At 45.4% G+C, this 19,623-nt stretch overlaps 1 protein-coding gene and 1 long non-coding RNA gene across 4 annotated transcripts in view; one reads left to right on the top strand and one right to left on the bottom strand.

Annotated features, from left to right (window-relative positions):
- Positions 1–19,623, bottom strand: part of LOC127913784 (vascular endothelial growth factor receptor 3-like) — a 245,609-nt gene that overhangs the window by 106,559 nt on the left and 119,427 nt on the right. The window contains 3 exon segments of the mRNA XM_052487050.1: positions 471–610; positions 8,111–8,285; positions 12,343–12,479. Of these exon segments, the coding sequence (XP_052343010.1) occupies positions 471–610; positions 8,111–8,285; positions 12,343–12,479 (452 nt within the window).
- LOC127913785 (uncharacterized) overlaps positions 1–19,623 on the top strand; it is a 304,311-nt gene that overhangs the window by 174,749 nt on the left and 109,939 nt on the right. The window lies entirely within an intron of this gene.

The raw sequence follows: 19,623 nt of genomic DNA, 5'->3' as shown, positions 1-19,623 counted from the left end.
TATTGTATTGCTTATTTCACTTTTGTTTATTATCTACTTCACTTGCTTTACTGGGAAACATATGTATCCTCTTGAACCGGGCCGCTACATATGTTTCCCATGCCAATAAAGCCCTTAAATTGAATTTTTTATTAAATTGAGAGGGTGAGTTACAGATAGGGAAAAAGGGAGAGAGAAAGAGTGTGAGGTAGACCGTGAGAGAGGATAGAGAGAGAGAGAGAGAGAGAGAGAGAGAGAGAGAGACTGAGAAATTTAAAGACATAAACAAGACAGTCTATACTCATATTTCCATCTATTAACATAGTTCCTCTTAATCCAGGCTAAAATAGGAGCATGTAATGAAATGCCCATCTCTTGTTTCAGTGAATTATCTTAATCTGAGCTTCCGATCTCTTGCCATAGGTTCTGCCCCCCGAAACATTTACCTAAATCTATGTAAAGTGTACAACCTACTCTTTTCTCTACCGTACCTGTTTTCCAGGATAGGACCACTGGAACTCGACAAACATGCCAAACTCTACCGTGGCATTACAGCTGAGCGTCAGGGCCTCCCCCATGATCAGCTCCACCGAGTCCTCTGGATACAGCTTGACGTCGTAAAGCTGACTTCCTGTTGGGGGGGGGGAGACGGTTACCATGACAGCACCATAGTGACAAACAGAGCTGGCCCAGAGGAGTTGAGTCTCTTTGGCCCACACCATGTCCCTGGGTCTCTGGCACCGTTCCATTACTTTGAACTCACGTCCTTCCTGTCTCTCTTCCTTGAAGTAGTCACTCGAAGAAAATGACCTGTCTACCAACATTGGGTCGGTGACAGTTGCATAGGTTTACACCTATCCAGTCATGAGAGATCAGTGATTAATTCAACTAAGTGAGGAAAAGTGGTTTGAACTAAGTATTTGATCAAGGCTTAGGGCTGGAGTGGGCTGGCTCTGTCGACTCGAGGCTAATCTGTTGAAATATCCACCTTTTCCAACTGTCGTCACCTAATCAGCGCCCGACCAGGACCTCTCTCATTTTGAAACTCAAGATGAGGCTCTCTGCTCTTAATGGAACAAATGAGGACTCTAACATACACACAGCATGGCCATTTCTAATGATATAGAGTCATGCAGTATGGCCATCTCTAATATATATATATATATATATATATATATATATATATATATATATAAAATATATATGCCATTTAGCTGACGCTTTTATCCAAAGCAACTTACAGTCATGTGTGCATACATTCTACGTATGGGTGGTCCCGGGAATCGAACCCACTACCCTGGCGTTACAAGCGCCATGCTCTACCAACTGAGCCACAGAAGGACCATATCTAATGATATAGAGACATGCAGTATGGTCATCTCTAATGATATAGAGACATGCAGTATGGCCATCTCTAATGATATAGAGAGATGCAGTATGGTCATCTCTAATGATATAGAGAGACATGCAGTATGGTCATCTCTAATGATATAGAGAGATATGCAGTATGGTCATCTCTAATGATATAGAGACATGCAGTATGGCCATCTCTAATGATATAGAGATATGCAGTATGGTCATCTCTAATGATATAGAGTCATGCAGTATGGTCATCTCTAATGATATAGAGAGATATGCAGTATGGCCATCTCTAATGATATAGAGACATGCAGTATGGCCATCTCTAATGATATAGAGATATGCAGTATGGTCATCTCTAATGATATAGAGATATGCAGTATGGTCATCTCTAATGATATAGAGACATGCAGTATGGTCATCTCTAATGATATAGAGATATGCAGTATGGTCATCTCTAATGATATAGAGATATGCAGTATGGTCATCTCTAATGATATAGAGATATGCAGTATGGTCATCTCTAATGATATAGAGATATGCAGTATGGCCATCTCTAATGATATAGAGATATGCAGTATGGTCATCTCTAATGATATAGAGATATGCAGTATGGTCATCTCTAATGATATAGAGATATGCAGTATGGTCATCTCTAATGATATAGAGATATGCAGTATGGTCATCTCTAATGATATAGAGACATGCAGTATGGTCATCTCTAATGATATAGAGATATGCAGTATGGCCATCTCTAATGATATAGAGATATATGCAGTATGGCCATCTCTAATGACAGAGTCATGCAGTATGGTCATCTCTAATGATATAGAGATATGCAGTATGGTCATCTCTAATGATATAGAGATATGCAGTATGGTCATCTCTAATGATATAGAGAGACATGCAGTATGGTCATCTCTAATGATATAGAGACATGCAGTATGGTCATCTCTAATGACAGAGACATGCAGTATGGTCATCTCTAATGATATAGAGAGACATGCAGTATGGTCATCTCTATTGATATAGAGAGATATGCAGTTTGGCCATCTCTAATGATATAGAGAGACATGCAGTATGGTCATCTCTAATGATATAGAGACATGCAGTATGGTCATCTCTAATGATATAGAGACATGCAGTATGGTCATCTCTAATGATATAGAGAGACATGCAGTATGGTCATCTCTAATGATATAGAGTCATGCAGTATGGCCATCTCTAATGATATAGAGACATGCAGTATGGCCATCTCTAATGATATAGAGATGCAGTATGGCCATCTCTAATGATATAGAGAGATATGCAGTATGGTCATCTCTAATGATATAGAGAGATATGCAGTATGGCCATCTCTAATGATATAGAGATATGCAGTATGGCCATCTCTAATGATATAGAGATATATGCAGTATGGCCATCTCTAATGATATAGAGAGATATGCAGTATGGCCATCTCTAATGATATAGAGAGACATGCAGTATGGTCATCTCTAATGATATAGAGAGATATGCAGTATGGTCATCTCTAATGATATAGAGAGATATGCAGTATGGCCATCTCTAATGACAGAGTCATGCAGTATGGTCATCTCTAATGATAGAGTCATGCAGTATGGCCATCTCTAATGACAGAGTCATGCAGTATGGTCATCTCTAATGATATAGAGAGATATGCAGTATGGCCATCTCTAATGATATAGAGTCATGTAGTATGGCCATCTCTAATGATATAGAGTCATGTAGTATGGTCATCTCTAATGATATATAACAGAGACATGCAGTATGGTCATCTCTAATGATATAGAGACATGCAGTATGGTCATCTCTAATGATATAGAGACATGTAGTATGGTCATCTCTAATGATATAGAGACATGCAGTATGGTCATCTCTAATGATATAGAGTCATGCAGTATGGCCATCTCTAATGATATAGAGTCATGCAGTATGGTCATCTCTAATGATATAGAGACATGTAGTATGGTCATCTCTAATGATATAGAGACATGCAGTATGGTCATCTCTAATGATATAGAGACATGCAGTATGGTCATCTCTAATGATATAGAGACATGCAGTATGGTCATCTCTAATGATATAGAGACGTGCAGTATGGTCATCTCTAATGATATAGAGAGATGCAGTATGGCCATCTCTAATGATATAGAGTCATGCAGTATGGCCATCTCTAATGATATAGAGAGATGCAGTATGGCCATCTCTAATGATATAGAGTCATGCAGTATGTCCATCTCTAATGATATAGAGTCATGCAGTATGGTCATCTCTAATGACAGAGACATGCAGTATGGTCATCTCTAATGATATAGAGAGATATGCAGTATGGTCATCTCTAATGATATAGAGAGATATGCAGTATGGCCATCTCTAATGATATAGAGAGATATGCAGTATGGCCATCTCTAATGATATAGAGATGCAGTATGGCCATCTCTAATGATATAGAGATATGCAGTATGGCCATCTCTAATGATATAGAGTCATGCAGTATGGCCATCTCTAATGATATAGAGAGATATGCAGTATGGCCATCTCTAATGATATAGAGACATGCAGTATGGCCATCTCTAATGATATAGAGAGATATGCAGTATGGCCATCTCTAATGATATAGAGTCATGCAGTATGGCCATCTCTAATGATATAGAGAGATATGCAGTATGGCCATCTCTAATGATATAGAGTCATGCAGTATGGCCATCTCTAATGATATAGAGACATGCAGTATGGTCATCTCTAATGATATAGAGAGATGCAGTATGGTCATCTCTAATGATATAGAGAGATATGCAGTATGGCCATCTCTAATGATATAGAGAGATATGCAGTATGGTCATCTCTAATGATATAGAGACATGCAGTATGGTCATCTCTAATGATATAGAGAGATGCAGTATGGCCATCTCTAATGATATAGAGATATGCAGTATGGCCATCTCTAATGATATAGAGAGATATGCAGTATGGTCATCTCTAATGATATAGAGTCATGCAGTATGGCCATCTCTAATGATATAGAGTCATGCAGTATGGTCATCTCTAATGATATAGAGAGATATGCAGTATGGTCATCTCTAATGATATAGAGAGATATGCAGTATGGCCATCTCTAATGATATAGAGATATGCAGTATGGTCATCTCTAATGATATAGTCATAGAGACATGCAGTATGGCCATCTCTAATGATATAGAGATATGCAGTATGGCCATCTCTAATGATATAGAGATATGCAGTATGGCCATCTCTAATGACAGAGTCATGCAGTATGGCCATCTCTAATGATATAGAGAGATATGCAGTATGGCCATCTCTAATGATATAGAGTCATGCAGTATGGTCATCTCTAATGACATAGAGACATGCAGTATGGTCATCTCTAATGATATAGAGAGATATGCAGTATGGTCATCTCTAATGACAGAGTCATGCAGTATGGTCATCTCTAATGATATAGAGTCATGCAGTATGTCCATCTCTAATGATATAGAGTCATGCAGTATGTCCATCTCTAATGATATAGAGATATGCAGTATGGCCATCTCTAATGATATAGAGACATGCAGTATGTCCATCTCTAATGACAGAGTCATGCAGTATGTCCATCTCTAATGACAGAGTCATGCAGTATGGTCATCTCTAATGATATAGAGATATGCAGTATGGTCATCTCTAATGATATAGAGAGATATGCAGTATGGCCATCTCTAATGATATAGAGACGTGCAGTATGGTCATCTCTAATGATATAGAGAGACATGCAGTATGGTCATCTCTAATGATATAGAGATATGCAGTATGGTCATCTCTAATGATATAGAGAGATATGCAGTATGGCCATCTCTAATGATATAGAGACGTGCAGTATGGCCATCTCTAATGATATAGAGACATGCAGTATGGTCATCTCTAATGATATAGAGTCATGCAGTATGGCCATCTCTAATGATATAGAGACATGCAGTATGGTCATCTCTAATGATATAGAGTCATGCAGTATGGCCATCTCTAATGATATAGAGATATGCAGTATGGCCATCTCTAATGATATAGAGTCATGCAGTATGGCCATCTCTAATGATATAGAGATATGCAGTATGGTCATCTCTAATGATATAGAGTCATGCAGTATGGCCATCTCTAATGATATAGAGTCATGCAGTATGGCCATCTCTAATGATATAGAGACATGCAGTATGGTCATCTCTAATGATATAGAGTCATGCAGTATGGCCATCTCTAATGATATAGAGATATGCAGTATGGTCATCTCTAATGATATAGAGTCATGCAGTATGGCCATCTCTAATGATATAGAGTCATGCAGTATGGCCATCTCTAATGATATAGAGACATGCAGTATGGCCATCTCTAATGATATAGAGATATGCAGTATGGCCATCTCTAATGATATAGAGTCATGCAGTATGGCCATCTCTAATGATATAGAGAGATGCAGTATGGTCATCTCTAATGATATAGAGATATGCAGTATGGCCATCTCTAATGATATAGAGAGATATGCAGTATGGCCATCTCTAATGATATAGAGAGATATGCAGTATGGTCATCTCTAATGATATAGAGAGATATGCAGTATGGCCATCTCTAATGATATAGAGACATGCAGTATGGTCATCTCTAATGATATAGAGACATGCAGTATGGTCATCTCTAATGATATAGAGACATGCAGTATGGTCATCTCTAATGATATAGAGACATGCAGTATGGTCATCTCTAATGATATAGAGACATGCAGTATGGCCATCTCTAATGATATAGAGACATGCAGTATGGTCATCTCTATTGATATAGAGAGATATGCAGTTTGGCCATCTCTAATGATATAGAGAGACATGCAGTATGGTCATCTCTAATGATATAGAGATATGCAGTATGGTCATCTCTAATGATATAGAGACATGCAGTATGGCCATCTCTAATGATATAGAGACATGCAGTATGGTCATCTCTAATGATATAGAGACATGCAGTATGGTCATCTCTAATGATATAGAGAGATATGCAGTATGGCCATCTCTAATGACATAGAGAGATATGCAGTATGGTCATCTCTAATGATATAGAGAGATATGCAGTATGGCCATCTCTAATGATATAGAGACATGCAGTATGGCCATCTCTAATGATATAGAGACATGCAGTATGGCCATCTCTAATGATATAGAGACATGCAGTATGGTCATCTCTAATGATATAGAGATATGCAGTATGGCCATCTCTAATGACATAGAGACATGCAGTATGGTCATCTCTAATGATATAGAGACATGCAGTATGGTCATCTCTAATGATATAGAGACATGCAGTATGGCCATCTCTAATGATATAGAGAGATGTAGTATGGTCATCTCTAATGATACAGAGACATGCAGTATGGCCATCTCTAATGATATAGAGACATGCAGTATGGTCATCTCTAATGATATAGAGATATATGTAGTATGGCCATCTCTAATGATATAGAGATGCAGTATGGCCATCTCTAATGATATAGAGATATGCAGTATGGTCATCTCTAATGATATAGTCATAGAGACATGCAGTATGGTCATCTCTAATGATATAGAGATATGCAGTATGGTCATCTCTAATGATATAGAGACATGCAGTATGGCCATCTCTAATGATATAGAGACATGCAGTATGGCCATCTCTAATGATATAGAGACATGCAGTATGGTCATCTCTAATGATATAGAGACATGCAGTATGGCCATCTCTAATGATATAGAGACATGCAGTATGGTCATCTCTAATGATATAGAGACATGCAGTATGGCCATCTCTAATGATATAGAGATATATGCAGTATGTCCATCTCTAATGATATAGAGATATGCAGTATGGTCATCTCTAATGATATAGAGATATATGCAGTATGTCCATCTCTAATGATATAGAGATATGCAGTATGGTCATCTCTAATGATATAGAGATATATGCAGTATGTCCATCTCTAATGATATAGAGATATGCTGTATGGCCATCTCTAATGATATAGAGATATATGCAGTATGTCCATCTCTAATGATATAGAGATATGCTGTATGGTCATCTCTAATGACAGAGTCATGCAGTATGGTCATCTCTAATGATATAGAGACATGCAGTATGGCCATCTCTAATGATATAGAGTCATGCAGTATGGTCATCTCTAATGATATAGAGATATATGCAGTATGTCCATCTCTAATGATATAGAGATATGCAGTATGGTCATCTCTAATGATATAGAGATATATGCTGTATGGCCATCTCTAATGACATAGAGAGATATGCAGTATGTCCATCTCTAATGATATAGAGTCATGCAGTATGGTCATCTCTAATGACAGAGTCATGCAGTATGGTCATCTCTAATGACAGAGTCATGCAGTATGGCCATCTCTAATGACAGAGTCATGCAGTATGGCCATCTCTAATGACAGAGTCATGCAGTATGTCCATCTCTAATGATATAGAGATATGCAGTATGGCCATCTCTAATGATATAGAGACATGCAGTATGGACTGGGAGGAAATCCATCCCTGATATAATATACTTTAATTATGACTCTTATTTCCTATCAGTCAAGAGGTCAAGAGACTCTTAGGTCTCTAGTTGTACTAGTAGTGTACACTAGGTAGAGTGTACTGTCAACCTGAGGGTGGAGAGGTCATCTTATTCATGTAGGGTGGCTGTGTACTTGGTAGTGTGTACTATGTAGTGCATAGTTACCTGTGAAGTGAACCACGTAGTGGGGAGAGCGGTACACTCTCCCCTGTAGTCCAGCTTGGCAGTACAATCCGAAGAGGAACGGTCTGGAGTCTAAGGTTTGTCTAGGGATGGACCAGCCTCTTTTACTGTCCCACACCATACCCTCATCCTCCAGGGGCATAGACATTGTCTCCCACTGGGGAGAGAAGAGAGGAGAGAGGGATGAGAGAGGAGAGGGGGACGAGGAGAGGAGAGAGGGATGAGAGAGGAGAAGAGATAGGGATGAGAGAGGAGAGGGGGACGAGGAGAGGAGAGAGGGATGAGAGGAGAGGGGGACGAGGAGAGAGGAATGAGAGGGGAGATTGGAATGAGAGGGGAGAGAGGGATGAGAGGGAAGAGAGGGATGAGAGGAGAGGGGGACGAGGAGAGGAGAGAGGGAGAGAGGGATGAGAGGATGAGAGGGGAGAGAGGGATGAGAGGAGAGGGGGACGAGGAGAGAGGAATGAGAGGGGAGAGTGGAATGAGAGGGGAGAGAGGGATGAGAGGAGAGGAATGAGAGGGGAGAGTAGAATGAGAGGGGAGAGAGGGATGAGAGGAGAGGAGGACGAGGAGAGAGGAATGAGAGTGGAGAGGGGGATGAGAGGGATGAGAGGGGAGAGAGGGGGATGAGAGGGATGAGAGGGGAGAGAGGGGGAGGGGGATGAGAGGGGAGAGGGGGATGAGAGGGGAGAGAGGGATGAGAGGGGGGAGGGGGATGAGGGGGAGGGGGATGAGGGTGGAGGGGGATGAGGGGGGAGGGGGATGAGAGGGGAGGGGGATGAGAGGGGAGGGGGATGAGAGGGGAGAGGGGGATGAGAGGGGAGTATCTGGGATGAGGAGAGAATAATGAGAGGGGGAGGGGGGAGGGGGATGAGAAGGGAGATGGGGATGAGAGGGGATAGAGGGATGAGAGGGGAGAGAGGGATGAAGAGAGGAGAGAGGAATGAGAGGGGGATGAGGAGAGAGGGATGAGAGGGGAAGAGGGGATGAGAGAGGAGAGTGGGATGAGAGGGGAGAGAGGGATGAGAGGGGAGAGAGTGATGAGGAGAGAGGGATGGGAGGGGAAGGGGGGATGAGAGGGGAGAGTGGGATGAGAGGGGAGAGAGGGATGAGAGGGGAGAGAGGGATGAGGAGAGGAGAGAGGGGAGAGAGGGATGAGGAGAGGAGAGAGGAATGAGAGGGGGATGAGGGATGAGGAGAGAGGGAAGAGAGGGGAAGGGGGGATGAGAAGGGAGAGTGGGATGAGAGGGGAGAGAGGGATGAGAGGGGGAGAGAGGAGAGGAGAGAGGAATGAGAGTGGAGAGGGGGATGAGGAGAGGAGAGAGGAATGAGAGGGGGATGAGGAGAGAGGGATGAGAGGGGAAGAGGGGATGAGAGGGGAGAGAGGGATGAGAGGGGAAGGGGGAATGAGAAGGGAGAGAGGGGTGAGAGTGGAGAGGGGGATAAGGAGAATGATAATGGATGAAGAGGATGACTATTGGGAAAATAAAGAGAATGGACGGTGATTGGTGAAAAGAGGAGAGAAGAGAAGAGAAGAGAAGAGAAGAGAAGAGAGAGAGAGAGAGAGAGAGAGAGAGAGAGAGAGAGAGAGAGAGAGAGAGAGAGAGAGAGAGAGCCCTGCAATGTCAAGAGCAGACCTGTTCTACTAACACACTGAAGCCTCAGTCCCCTCATCCAGCTGGTCCAGGGGCTGAGTTCACTAACCTGTTCGACTAACACACTGAAGCCTCAATCCCCTCATCCAGCTGTTCTTGGGGCTGAGTTCACTAACCTGTTCTACTAACACACTGAAGCCTCAGTCCCCTCACCCAGCTGGTCCAGGGGCTGAGTTCACTAACCCGTTCTACTAACACACTGAAGCCTCAGTCCCCTCACCCAGCTGTTCTTGGGGCTGAGTTCACTAACCTGTTCTACTAACACACTGAAGCCTCAGTCCCCTCATCCAGCTGTTCTTGGGGCTGAGTTCACTAACCTGTTCTACTAACACACTGAAGCCTCAGTCCCCTCACCCAGCTGGTCCAGGGGCTGAGTTCACCAACCTGTTCTACTAACACACTGAAGCCTCAGTCCCCTCACCCAGCTGGTCCAGGGGCTGAGTTCACCAACCTGTTCTACTAACACACTGAAGCCTCAGGACCAGAACATCCAATCAATCAGAATAAACCAAATTACAACACAGTCAAAGCAATGGATCCCTCCATGCCCCACATAACAGAGCTTCGCCTTGCCTCAGTTCCCCTTAGCTGACGAGGCTCCCTCGTACACCTTCAGTCTAGTCTCTAGTGGCTGCATACCCTGCCCATCCCTGACCATCACAGAAACATCATCTGAATACACTACCGGTCAAACGTTTTACATCACCTACTCGTTCAATACTTTTCCCTAATTTGTTAAACTATTTTCTTCATCGTAGACTAATAGTGAAGACATGAAAACTATGAAATAACACAATATGGAATCATGTAGTAACCAAAAAAGTGTTAAACAAATCAAAATATTATTCTTCAAATATTCTTCGAATAGCCACCCTTTGCCTTGATGACAGCTTTGCACACTCTTGGCATTTATGTGGGCACGCGAAGCTCTTATGCCCCAAACCCCCACACTCAAAGCACCGCAGACTTTCTGTGGTGGCAAACCCCCACACTCAAAGCACCGCAGACTTTCTGTGGTGGCAAACCCCCACACTCAAAGCACCGCAGACTATCTGTGGTGGCAAACCCCCACACTCAAAGCACCGCAGACTATCTGTGGTGGCAAACCCCCACACTCAAAGCACCGCAGACTATCTGTGGTGGCAAACCCCCACACTCAAAGCACCGCAGACTATCTGTGGTGGCAAACCCCCACACTCAAAGCACCGCAGACTTTCTGTGGTGGCAAACCCCCACACTCAAAGCACCGCAGACTATCTGTGGTGGCAAACCCCCACACTCAAAGCACCGCAGACTATCTGTGGTGGCAAACCCCCACACTCAAAGCACCGCAGACTATCTGTGGTGGCAAACCCCCACACTCAAAGCACCGCAGACTATCTGTGGTGGCAAACCCCCACACTCAAAGCACCGCAGACTATCTGTGGTGGCAAACCCCCACACTCAAAGCACCGCAGACTATCTGTGGTGGCAAACCCCCACACTCAAAGCACTGCAGACTATCTGTGGTGGCAAACCCCCACACTCAAAGCACCAAAGACTATCTGTGGTGGCAAACCCCCACACTCAAAGCACCGCAGACTATCTGTAGTGGCAAACCCCCACACTCAAAGCACCGCAGACTATCTGTGGTGGCAAACCCCCACACTCAAAGCACCGCAGACTATCTGTAGTGGCAAACCCCCACACTCAAAGCACCGCAGATTATCTGTAGTGGCAAACCCCGCGTAGAGCCTCCCTTTAAAATGCACATTTAACTGTTGCTCATTGTTGTTCTGAAATATGACCCTCCGGAACGAAACAATGTGCTTAACTGCATCTGCCTAAAAACCTGTCGACAGTTTACGAAAACCGCTAGCAAACTTACCAAAACGACTCAGCTCTTTCCTGATTTGATCATATGCAATGAACGGAAACAGGGTCACAACTACTACCCTTGTCGAAGGAGTCGAAAAAAGAGAAATCGGCAACAACACATCCCTTACAAATATTCCACTAGCATTCAGCCGACCCATGAAATGTACTCTTTTCAGGAACACAACCACAGCTGTGTTCATTCTGGTTACAGAACTTCAGCTTCTACCTGTTCACCGCCCGCGAGCAGAACCTCCTCCACCTTAACTCCAATCTCAGGAACACAACCACAGCTTTGTTCATTCTGGTTACAGAACTTCAGCTTCTACCTGTTCACCGCCCGCGAGCAGAACCTCCTCCACCTTAACTCCAATCTCAGGAACACAACCACAGCTTTGTTCATTCTGGTTACAGAACTTCAGCTTCTACCTGTTCACCGCCCGCGAGCAGAACCTCCTCCACCTTAACTCCATTCTCAGGAACCCGTATCGACAGCGTCTCCTCCACTGTGAAGCCATCGCACTGTTCAAAACCCCAGGAAACTAAAACTCTGTCCACTTCCACTCTAACTTTGAACAAAAACTGTGGCTAAACTCCACCAAAAAAATGTAAAGAAAATACCAAAGACAGAATCAAGAAAACACATGGCCTCTCAACTACAAAACACTCCCAGCATGCACTGAGAGAGAGACAGAAGGTACCAACCAGATAAAGTGTGACGTTGAGGTCGGGCACAGTGACCAGACAAGGTACTGTGACGTGAGTGGAGGATCTTGATATGAAGATGGTCTCCAGGTCCCCGTTGCTCCCTCCGTTTCTCCTGAGGAAAGGCTGCTCCAAATCTGGAGGAAAGGAGACAGGACAGTCAGAGGACAACGACAAAGATAATATATACACGTTTAGAATGGAGGCAGGACAGTCAAGGCAGTCAGGGGACAACGACAAAGATAATATATACACGTTTAGAATGGAGACAGGACAGTCAGGGGACAACGACAAAGATAATATATACACGTTTAGAATGGAGGCAGGACAGTCAGAGGACAACGACAAAGATAATATATACACGTTTAGAATGGAGACAGGACAGTCAGAGGACAACGACAAAGATAATATATACACGTTTAGAATGGAGACAGGACAGTCAAGGACAACGACAAAGATAATATATACACGTTTAGAATGGAGACAGGACAGTCAAGGACAACGACAAAGATAATATATACACGTTTAGAATGGAGACAGGACAGTCAGAGGACAACGACAAAGATAATATATACACGTTTAGAATGGAGACAGGACAGTCAAGGACAACGACAAAGATAATATATACACGTTTAGAATGGAGACAGGACAGTCAAGGACAACGACAAAGATAATATATACACGTTTAGAATGGAGACAGGACAGTCAAGGACAACGACAAAGATAATATATACACGTTTAGAATGGAGACAGGACAGTCAAGGACAACGACAAAGATAATATATACACGTTTAGAATGGAGACAGGACAGTCAAGGACAACGACAAAGGTAATATATACACGTTTAGAATGGAGACAGGACAGTCAGGGTAGTCAGAGGACAACGACAAAGGTAATATATACACGTTTAGAATGGAGACAGGACAGTCAAGGCAGTCAGAGGACAACGACAAAGATAATATATACACGTTTAGAATGGAGACAGGACAGTCAGGGGACAACGACAAAGATAATATATACACGTTTAGAATGGAGGCAGGACAGTCAGAGGACAACGACAAAGATAATATATACACGTTTAGAATGGAGACAGGACAGTCAGAGGACAACGACAAAGATAATATATACACGTTTAGAATGGAGACAGGACAGTCAAGGACAACGACAAAGATAATATATACACGTTTAGAATGGAGACAGGACAGTCAGAGGACAACGACAAAGATAATATATACACGTTTAGAATGGAGACAGGACAGTCAGAGGACAACGACAAAGATAATATATACACGTTTAGAATGGAGACAGGACAGTCAAGGTAGTCAGAGGACAACGACAAAGATAATATATACACGTTTAGAATGGAGACAGGACAGTCAAGGTAGTCAGAGGACAACGACAAAGATAATATATACACGTTTAGAATGGAGACAGGACAGTCAAGGCAGTCAGAGGACAACGACAAAGATAATATACACACGTTTAGAATGGAGACAGGACAGTCAAGGTAGTCAGAGGACAACGACAAAGATAATATATACACGTTTAGAACGAAGACAATCAGTTGATCGTGATCGTTTGTGTTACCGCTTGGCTGGAACAAAAGTCTTTACATACAACCATTTGGGATTAATACTAATCTCCTATAATCTAGTCTCATCTCACCAGTCCTCTGTGTATAAATAATATAACAGCATATATATATTTTTTTATTTTATCTTTATTTAACAAGGAAAGTCAGTTAAAAAGAACAAATTATTGTTTCCAATGACGGCCTAGGAACAGTGGGTTAACTGCCTTGTTCAGGGGAATAGTGGGTTAACTGCCTTTACGCTCTAACCACTAGGTTACCTGCCTCCCATACACTCTAACCACTAGGCTACCTGCCGCCCCTCCACTCTAACCACTAGGCTACCTGCCACCCCTCCACTCTAACCACTAGGCTACCTGCCGCCCCTCCACTCGAACCACTAGGCTACCTGCCACCTCTACGCTCTAACCACTAGGTTACCTGCCTCCCATACACTCTAACCACTAGGCTCTTCTTAGCTAGCTACATAGCCGTCCTTGTATCAGAGATAATTGCATAATTATCGTATTTCGTCGCCCTAACGTAGCCTTCACTGCTATTCGCCCAGCAGCTAGCAAACGCTAGCATAAGCCCACAGATTATCATCACTGTAGTGCTATTCACTCAACTGAACGACTTGATTAGTTTAGTGTTAGCTAGCTACATAGCTGTCTTTGTTTCCAAGATAATTGTGTAGTTTAGAGTGTGTAGTCTTGGAGTGATTATCTTAATTTACCGAGGTTCGCTAGCCAGCTATTTGTCGTCCTTAACGTAGGAGACTCTGCTAGCTAGCCAACAGCTAACAGCTAACAGCTAGCCAACGTCTACTGAATCGAATTCAACAACCCGGTCGCAGTCACAGGTAGTATCACATTTTCATTTCATTTCATTACAGTACAACGGTTTGATTTGTTTGATCGTAGCTAGCTACATAGCTAGCTACATAGCCGTCTTTGTTTCAAAGATAATTGTGTAGTCTAGAGCGATTTTCTAGGTTAGCTAGCCAGCTATTGTCGTTCTTTTAACGCAACGTAACGTAAACAACACTGCTAGCTAGCCAGCTAGCCCCGAATAGTAGCACTGTAGAAACTATTACACTCAACGGAACGACTTGATTAGTGTAGTGTCAACAACGCAGCTACTGCCAGCTAGCCTACTTCAGCAGTACTGTATCATTTTAATCATTTTAGTCAATAAGATTCTTGCTACGTAAGCTTAACTTTCTGAACATTCGAGACGTATAGTCTACTTGTCATTCCAATCTCCTTGCATTAGCGTAGCCTCTTCTGTAGCCTGTCAACTATGTGTCTGTCTATCCCTGTTCTCTCCTCTCTGCACAGACCATACAAACGCTCCACACCGCGTGGCCGCGGCCACCCTAATCTGGTGGTCCCAGCGCGTACGACCCACGTGGAGTTCCAGGTCTCCGGTAGCCTCTGGAACTGCCGATCTGCGGCCAACAAGGCAGAGTTCATCTCAGCCTATGCCTCCCTCCAGTCCCTCGACTTCTTGGCACTGACGGAAACATGGATCACCACAGATAACACTGCTACTCCTACTGCTCTCTCCTCGTCCGCCCACGTGTTCTCGCACACCCCGAGAGCTTCTGGTCAGCGGGGTGGTGGCACCGGGATCCTCATCTCTCCCAAGTGGTCTTTCTCTCTTTCTCCCCTTACCCATCTGTCTATCGCCTCCTTTGAATTCCATGCTGTCACAGTTACCAGCCCTTTCAAGCTTAACATCCTTATCATTTATCGCCCTCCAGGTTCCCTTGGAGAGTTCATCAATGAGCTTGATGCCTTGATAAGCTCCTTTCCTGAGGACGGCTCACCTCTCACAGTTCTGGGCGACTTTAACCTCCCCACGTCTACCTTTGACTCATTCCTCTCTGCCTCCTTCTTTCCACTCCTCTCCTCTTTTGACCTCACCCTCTCACCTTCCCCCTACTCACAAGGCAGGCAATACGCTCGACCTCATCTTTACTAGATGCTGTTCTTCCACTAACCTCATTGCAACTCCCCTCCAAGTCTCCGACCACTACCTTGTATCCTTTTCCCTCTCGCTCTCATCCAACACTTCCCACACTGCCCCTACTCGGATGGTATCGCGCCGTCCCAACCTTCGCTCTCTCCCCCGCTACTCTCTCCTCTTCCATCCTATCATCTCTTCCCTCTGCTCAAACCTTCTCCAACCTATCTCCTGATTCTGCCTCCTCAACCCTCCTCTCCTCCCTTTCTGCATCCTTTGACTCTCTATGTCCCCTATCCTCCAGGCCGGCTCGGTCCTCCCCTCCCGCTCCGTGGCTCGACGACTCATTGCGAGCTCACAGAACAGGGCTCTGGGCAGCCGAGCGGAAATGTTAGGAAAACTCGCCTCCCTGCGGACCTGGCATCCTTTAACTCCCTCCTCTCTACATTTTCCTCCTCTGTCTCTGCTGCTAAAGCCACTTTCTAACATTCTAAATTCCAAGCATCTGCCTCTAACCCTAGGAAGCTCTTTGCCACCTTCTCCTCCCTCCTGAATCCTCCCCCTCCTCCCTCTCTGCAGATGACTTCGTCAACCATTTTGAAAAGAAGGTCGACGACATCCGATCCTCGTTTGCTAAGTCAAACGACACCGCTGGTGCTGCTCACACTGCCCTACCCTATGCTCTGACCTCTTTCTCCCCTCTCTCTCCAGATGAAATCTCGCGTCTTGTGACGGCCGGCCGCCCAACAACCTGCCCGCTTGACCCTATCCCCTCCTCTCTTCTCCAGACCATTTCCGGAGACCTTCTCCCTTACCTCACCTCGCTCATCAACTCATCCCTGACCGCTGGCTACGTCCCTTCCGTCTTCAAGAGAGCGAGAGTTGCACCCCTTCTGAAAAAACCTACACTCGATCCCTCCGATGTCAACAACTACAGACCAGTATCCCTTCTCTCTTTTCTCTCCAAAACTCTTGAGCGTGCCGTCCTTGGCCAGCTCTACCGCTATCTCTCTCAGAATGACCTTCTTGATCCTAATCAGTCAGGTTTCAAGACTAGTCATTCAACTGAGACTGCTCTTCTCTGTATCACGGAGGAGCTCCGCACTGCTAAAGCTAACTCTCTCTCCTCTGCTCTCATCCTTCTAGACCTATCGGCTGCCTTCGATACTGTGAACCATCAGATCCTCCTCTCCACCCTCTCCGAGTTGGGCATCTCCGGCGCGGCCCACGCTTGGATTGCGTCCTACCTGACAGGTCGCTCCTACCAGGTGGCGTGGTGAGAATCTGTCTCCTCACCACGCGCTCTCACCACTGGTGTCCCCAGGGCTCTGTTCTAGGCCCTCTCTTATTCTCGCTATACACCAAGTCACTTGGCTCTGTCATAACCTCACATGGTCTCTCCTATCATTGCTATGCAGACGACACACAATTAATCTTCTCCTTTCCCCCTTCTGATGACCAGGTGGCGAATCGCATCTCTGCATGTCTGGCAGACATATCAGTGTGGATGACGGATCACCACCTCAAGCTGAACCTCAGCAAGACGGAGCTCCTCTTCCTCCCGGGGAAGGACTGCCCGTTCCATGATCTCGCCATCACGGTTGACAACTCCATTGTGTCCTCCTCCCAGAGCGCTAAGAACCTTGGCGTGATCCTGGACAACACCCTGTCGTTCTCAACTAACATCAAGGCGGTGTCCCGTTCCTGTAGGTTCATGCTCTACAACATCCGCAGAGTAGGACCCTGCCTCACACAGGAAGCGGCGCAGGTCCTAATCCAGGCACTTGTCATCTCCCGTCTTGATTACTGCAACTCGCTGTTGGCTGGGCTCCCTGCCTGTGCCATTAAACCCCTACAACTCATCCAGAACGCCGCAGCCCGTCTGGTGTTCAACCTTCCCAAGTTCTCTCACGTCACCCCGCTCCTCCGCTCTCTCCACTGGCTTCCAGTTGAAGCTCGCATCCGCTACAAGACCATGGTGCTTGCCTACGGAGCTGTGAGGGGAACGGCACCTCAGTACCTCCAGGCTCTGATCAGGCCCTACACCCAAACAAGGGCACTGCGTTCATCCACCTCTGGCCTGCTCGCCTCCCTACCACTGAGGAAGTACAGTTCCCGCTCAGCCCAGTCAAAACTGTTCGCTGCTCTGGCCCCCAATGGTGGAACAAACTCCCTCACGACGCCAGGACAGCGGAGTCAATCACCACCTTCCGGAGACACCTGAAACCCCACCTCTTCAAGGAATACCTAGGATAGGGTAAGTAATCCTTCTCACCCCCCTAAAAAGATTTAGATGCACTATTGTAAAGTGGCTGTTCCACTGGATGTCATAAGGTGTATGCACCAATTTGTAAGTCGCTCTGGATAAGAGCGTCTGCTAAATGACTTAAATGTAAAATGTTAAATGTAGGCTACCTGCCGCCCCTCCACTCTAACCACTAGGCTACCTGCCGCCCCTCCACTCTAACCACTAGGCTACCTGCCGCCCCTCCACTCTAACCACTAGGCTACCTGCCTCCCCTCCACTCTAACCACTAGGCTACCTGCCGCCCCTCCACTCTAACCACTAGGCTACCTGCCGCCCCTCCACTCTAACCACTAGGCTACCCTGCCACCCCTCCACTCTAACCACTAGGCTACCTGCCGCCCATCCACTCTAACCACTAGGCTACCCTGCCGCCCCTCCACTCGAACCACTAGGCTACCTGCCACCTCTACGCTCTAACCACTAGGTTACCTGCCTCCCATACACTCTAACCACTAGGCTACCTGCCGCCCCTCCACTCTAACCACTAGGCTACCTGCCGCCCCTCCACTCTAACCACTAGGCTACCTGCCGCCCCTCCACTCTAACCACTAGGCTACCTGCCGCCCCTCCACTCTAACCACTAGGCTACCTGCCGCCCCTCCACTCTAACCACTAGGCTACCTGCCGCCCCTCCACTCTAACCACTAGGCTACCTGCCGCCCCTCCACTCTAACCACTAGGCTACCCTGCCACCCCTCCACTCTAACCACTAGGCTACCTGCCGCCCCTCCACTCTAACCACTAGGCTACCCTGCCGCCCCTCCACTCTAACCACTAGGCTACCTGCCGCCCCTCCACTCGAACCACTAGGCTACCTGCCACCTCTACGCTCTAACCACTAGGTTACCTGCCTCCCATACACTCTAACCACTAGGCTACCTGCCGCCCCTCCACTCTAACCACTAGGCTACCTGCCGCCCCTCCACTCTAACCACTAGGCTACCTGCCGCCCCTCCACTCTAACCACTAGGCTACCTGCCGCCCCTCCACTCTAACCACTAGGCTACCTGCCGCCCCTCCACTCTAACCACTAGGCTACCTGCCGCCCCAATATTGCAATCTAGTAATTTGCTCCTAGCGCCACAGATGGAACAATGAGCCAGTGGCCCAGTGAGAGAAGGTAAACGTTTCCTCTCACTACCAAATATGGTGCTGAGAGGAAGCCCAGTGGCCCAGTGAGAGAAGGTAAACGTTTCCTCTCACTACCAAATATGGTGCTGAGAGGAAGCCCAGTGGCCCAGTGAGAGAAGGTAAACTGACATTCTGATCATTTTCTCCGTGATGAAACATTTGAAATAAATACAGTTTTCTGTTCCCAGAACTAAAATCTATTACGAACAGAGTGGACTATGTTTTGACTTTACCCTTTGACAAATGTTTAAAAATTTCGTTGTTTAGGTCCACAGACGATGCATTCGCCATCACACTGCACACT

This window comes from Oncorhynchus keta, chromosome 30, assembly GCF_023373465.1.
Source record: "Oncorhynchus keta strain PuntledgeMale-10-30-2019 chromosome 30, Oket_V2, whole genome shotgun sequence".
Classification (NCBI taxonomy): domain Eukaryota; kingdom Metazoa; phylum Chordata; class Actinopteri; order Salmoniformes; family Salmonidae; genus Oncorhynchus; species Oncorhynchus keta.
Note: the sequence above shows the minus strand (reverse complement) of the source record. Positions and strands in the feature narration are given on the sequence as shown.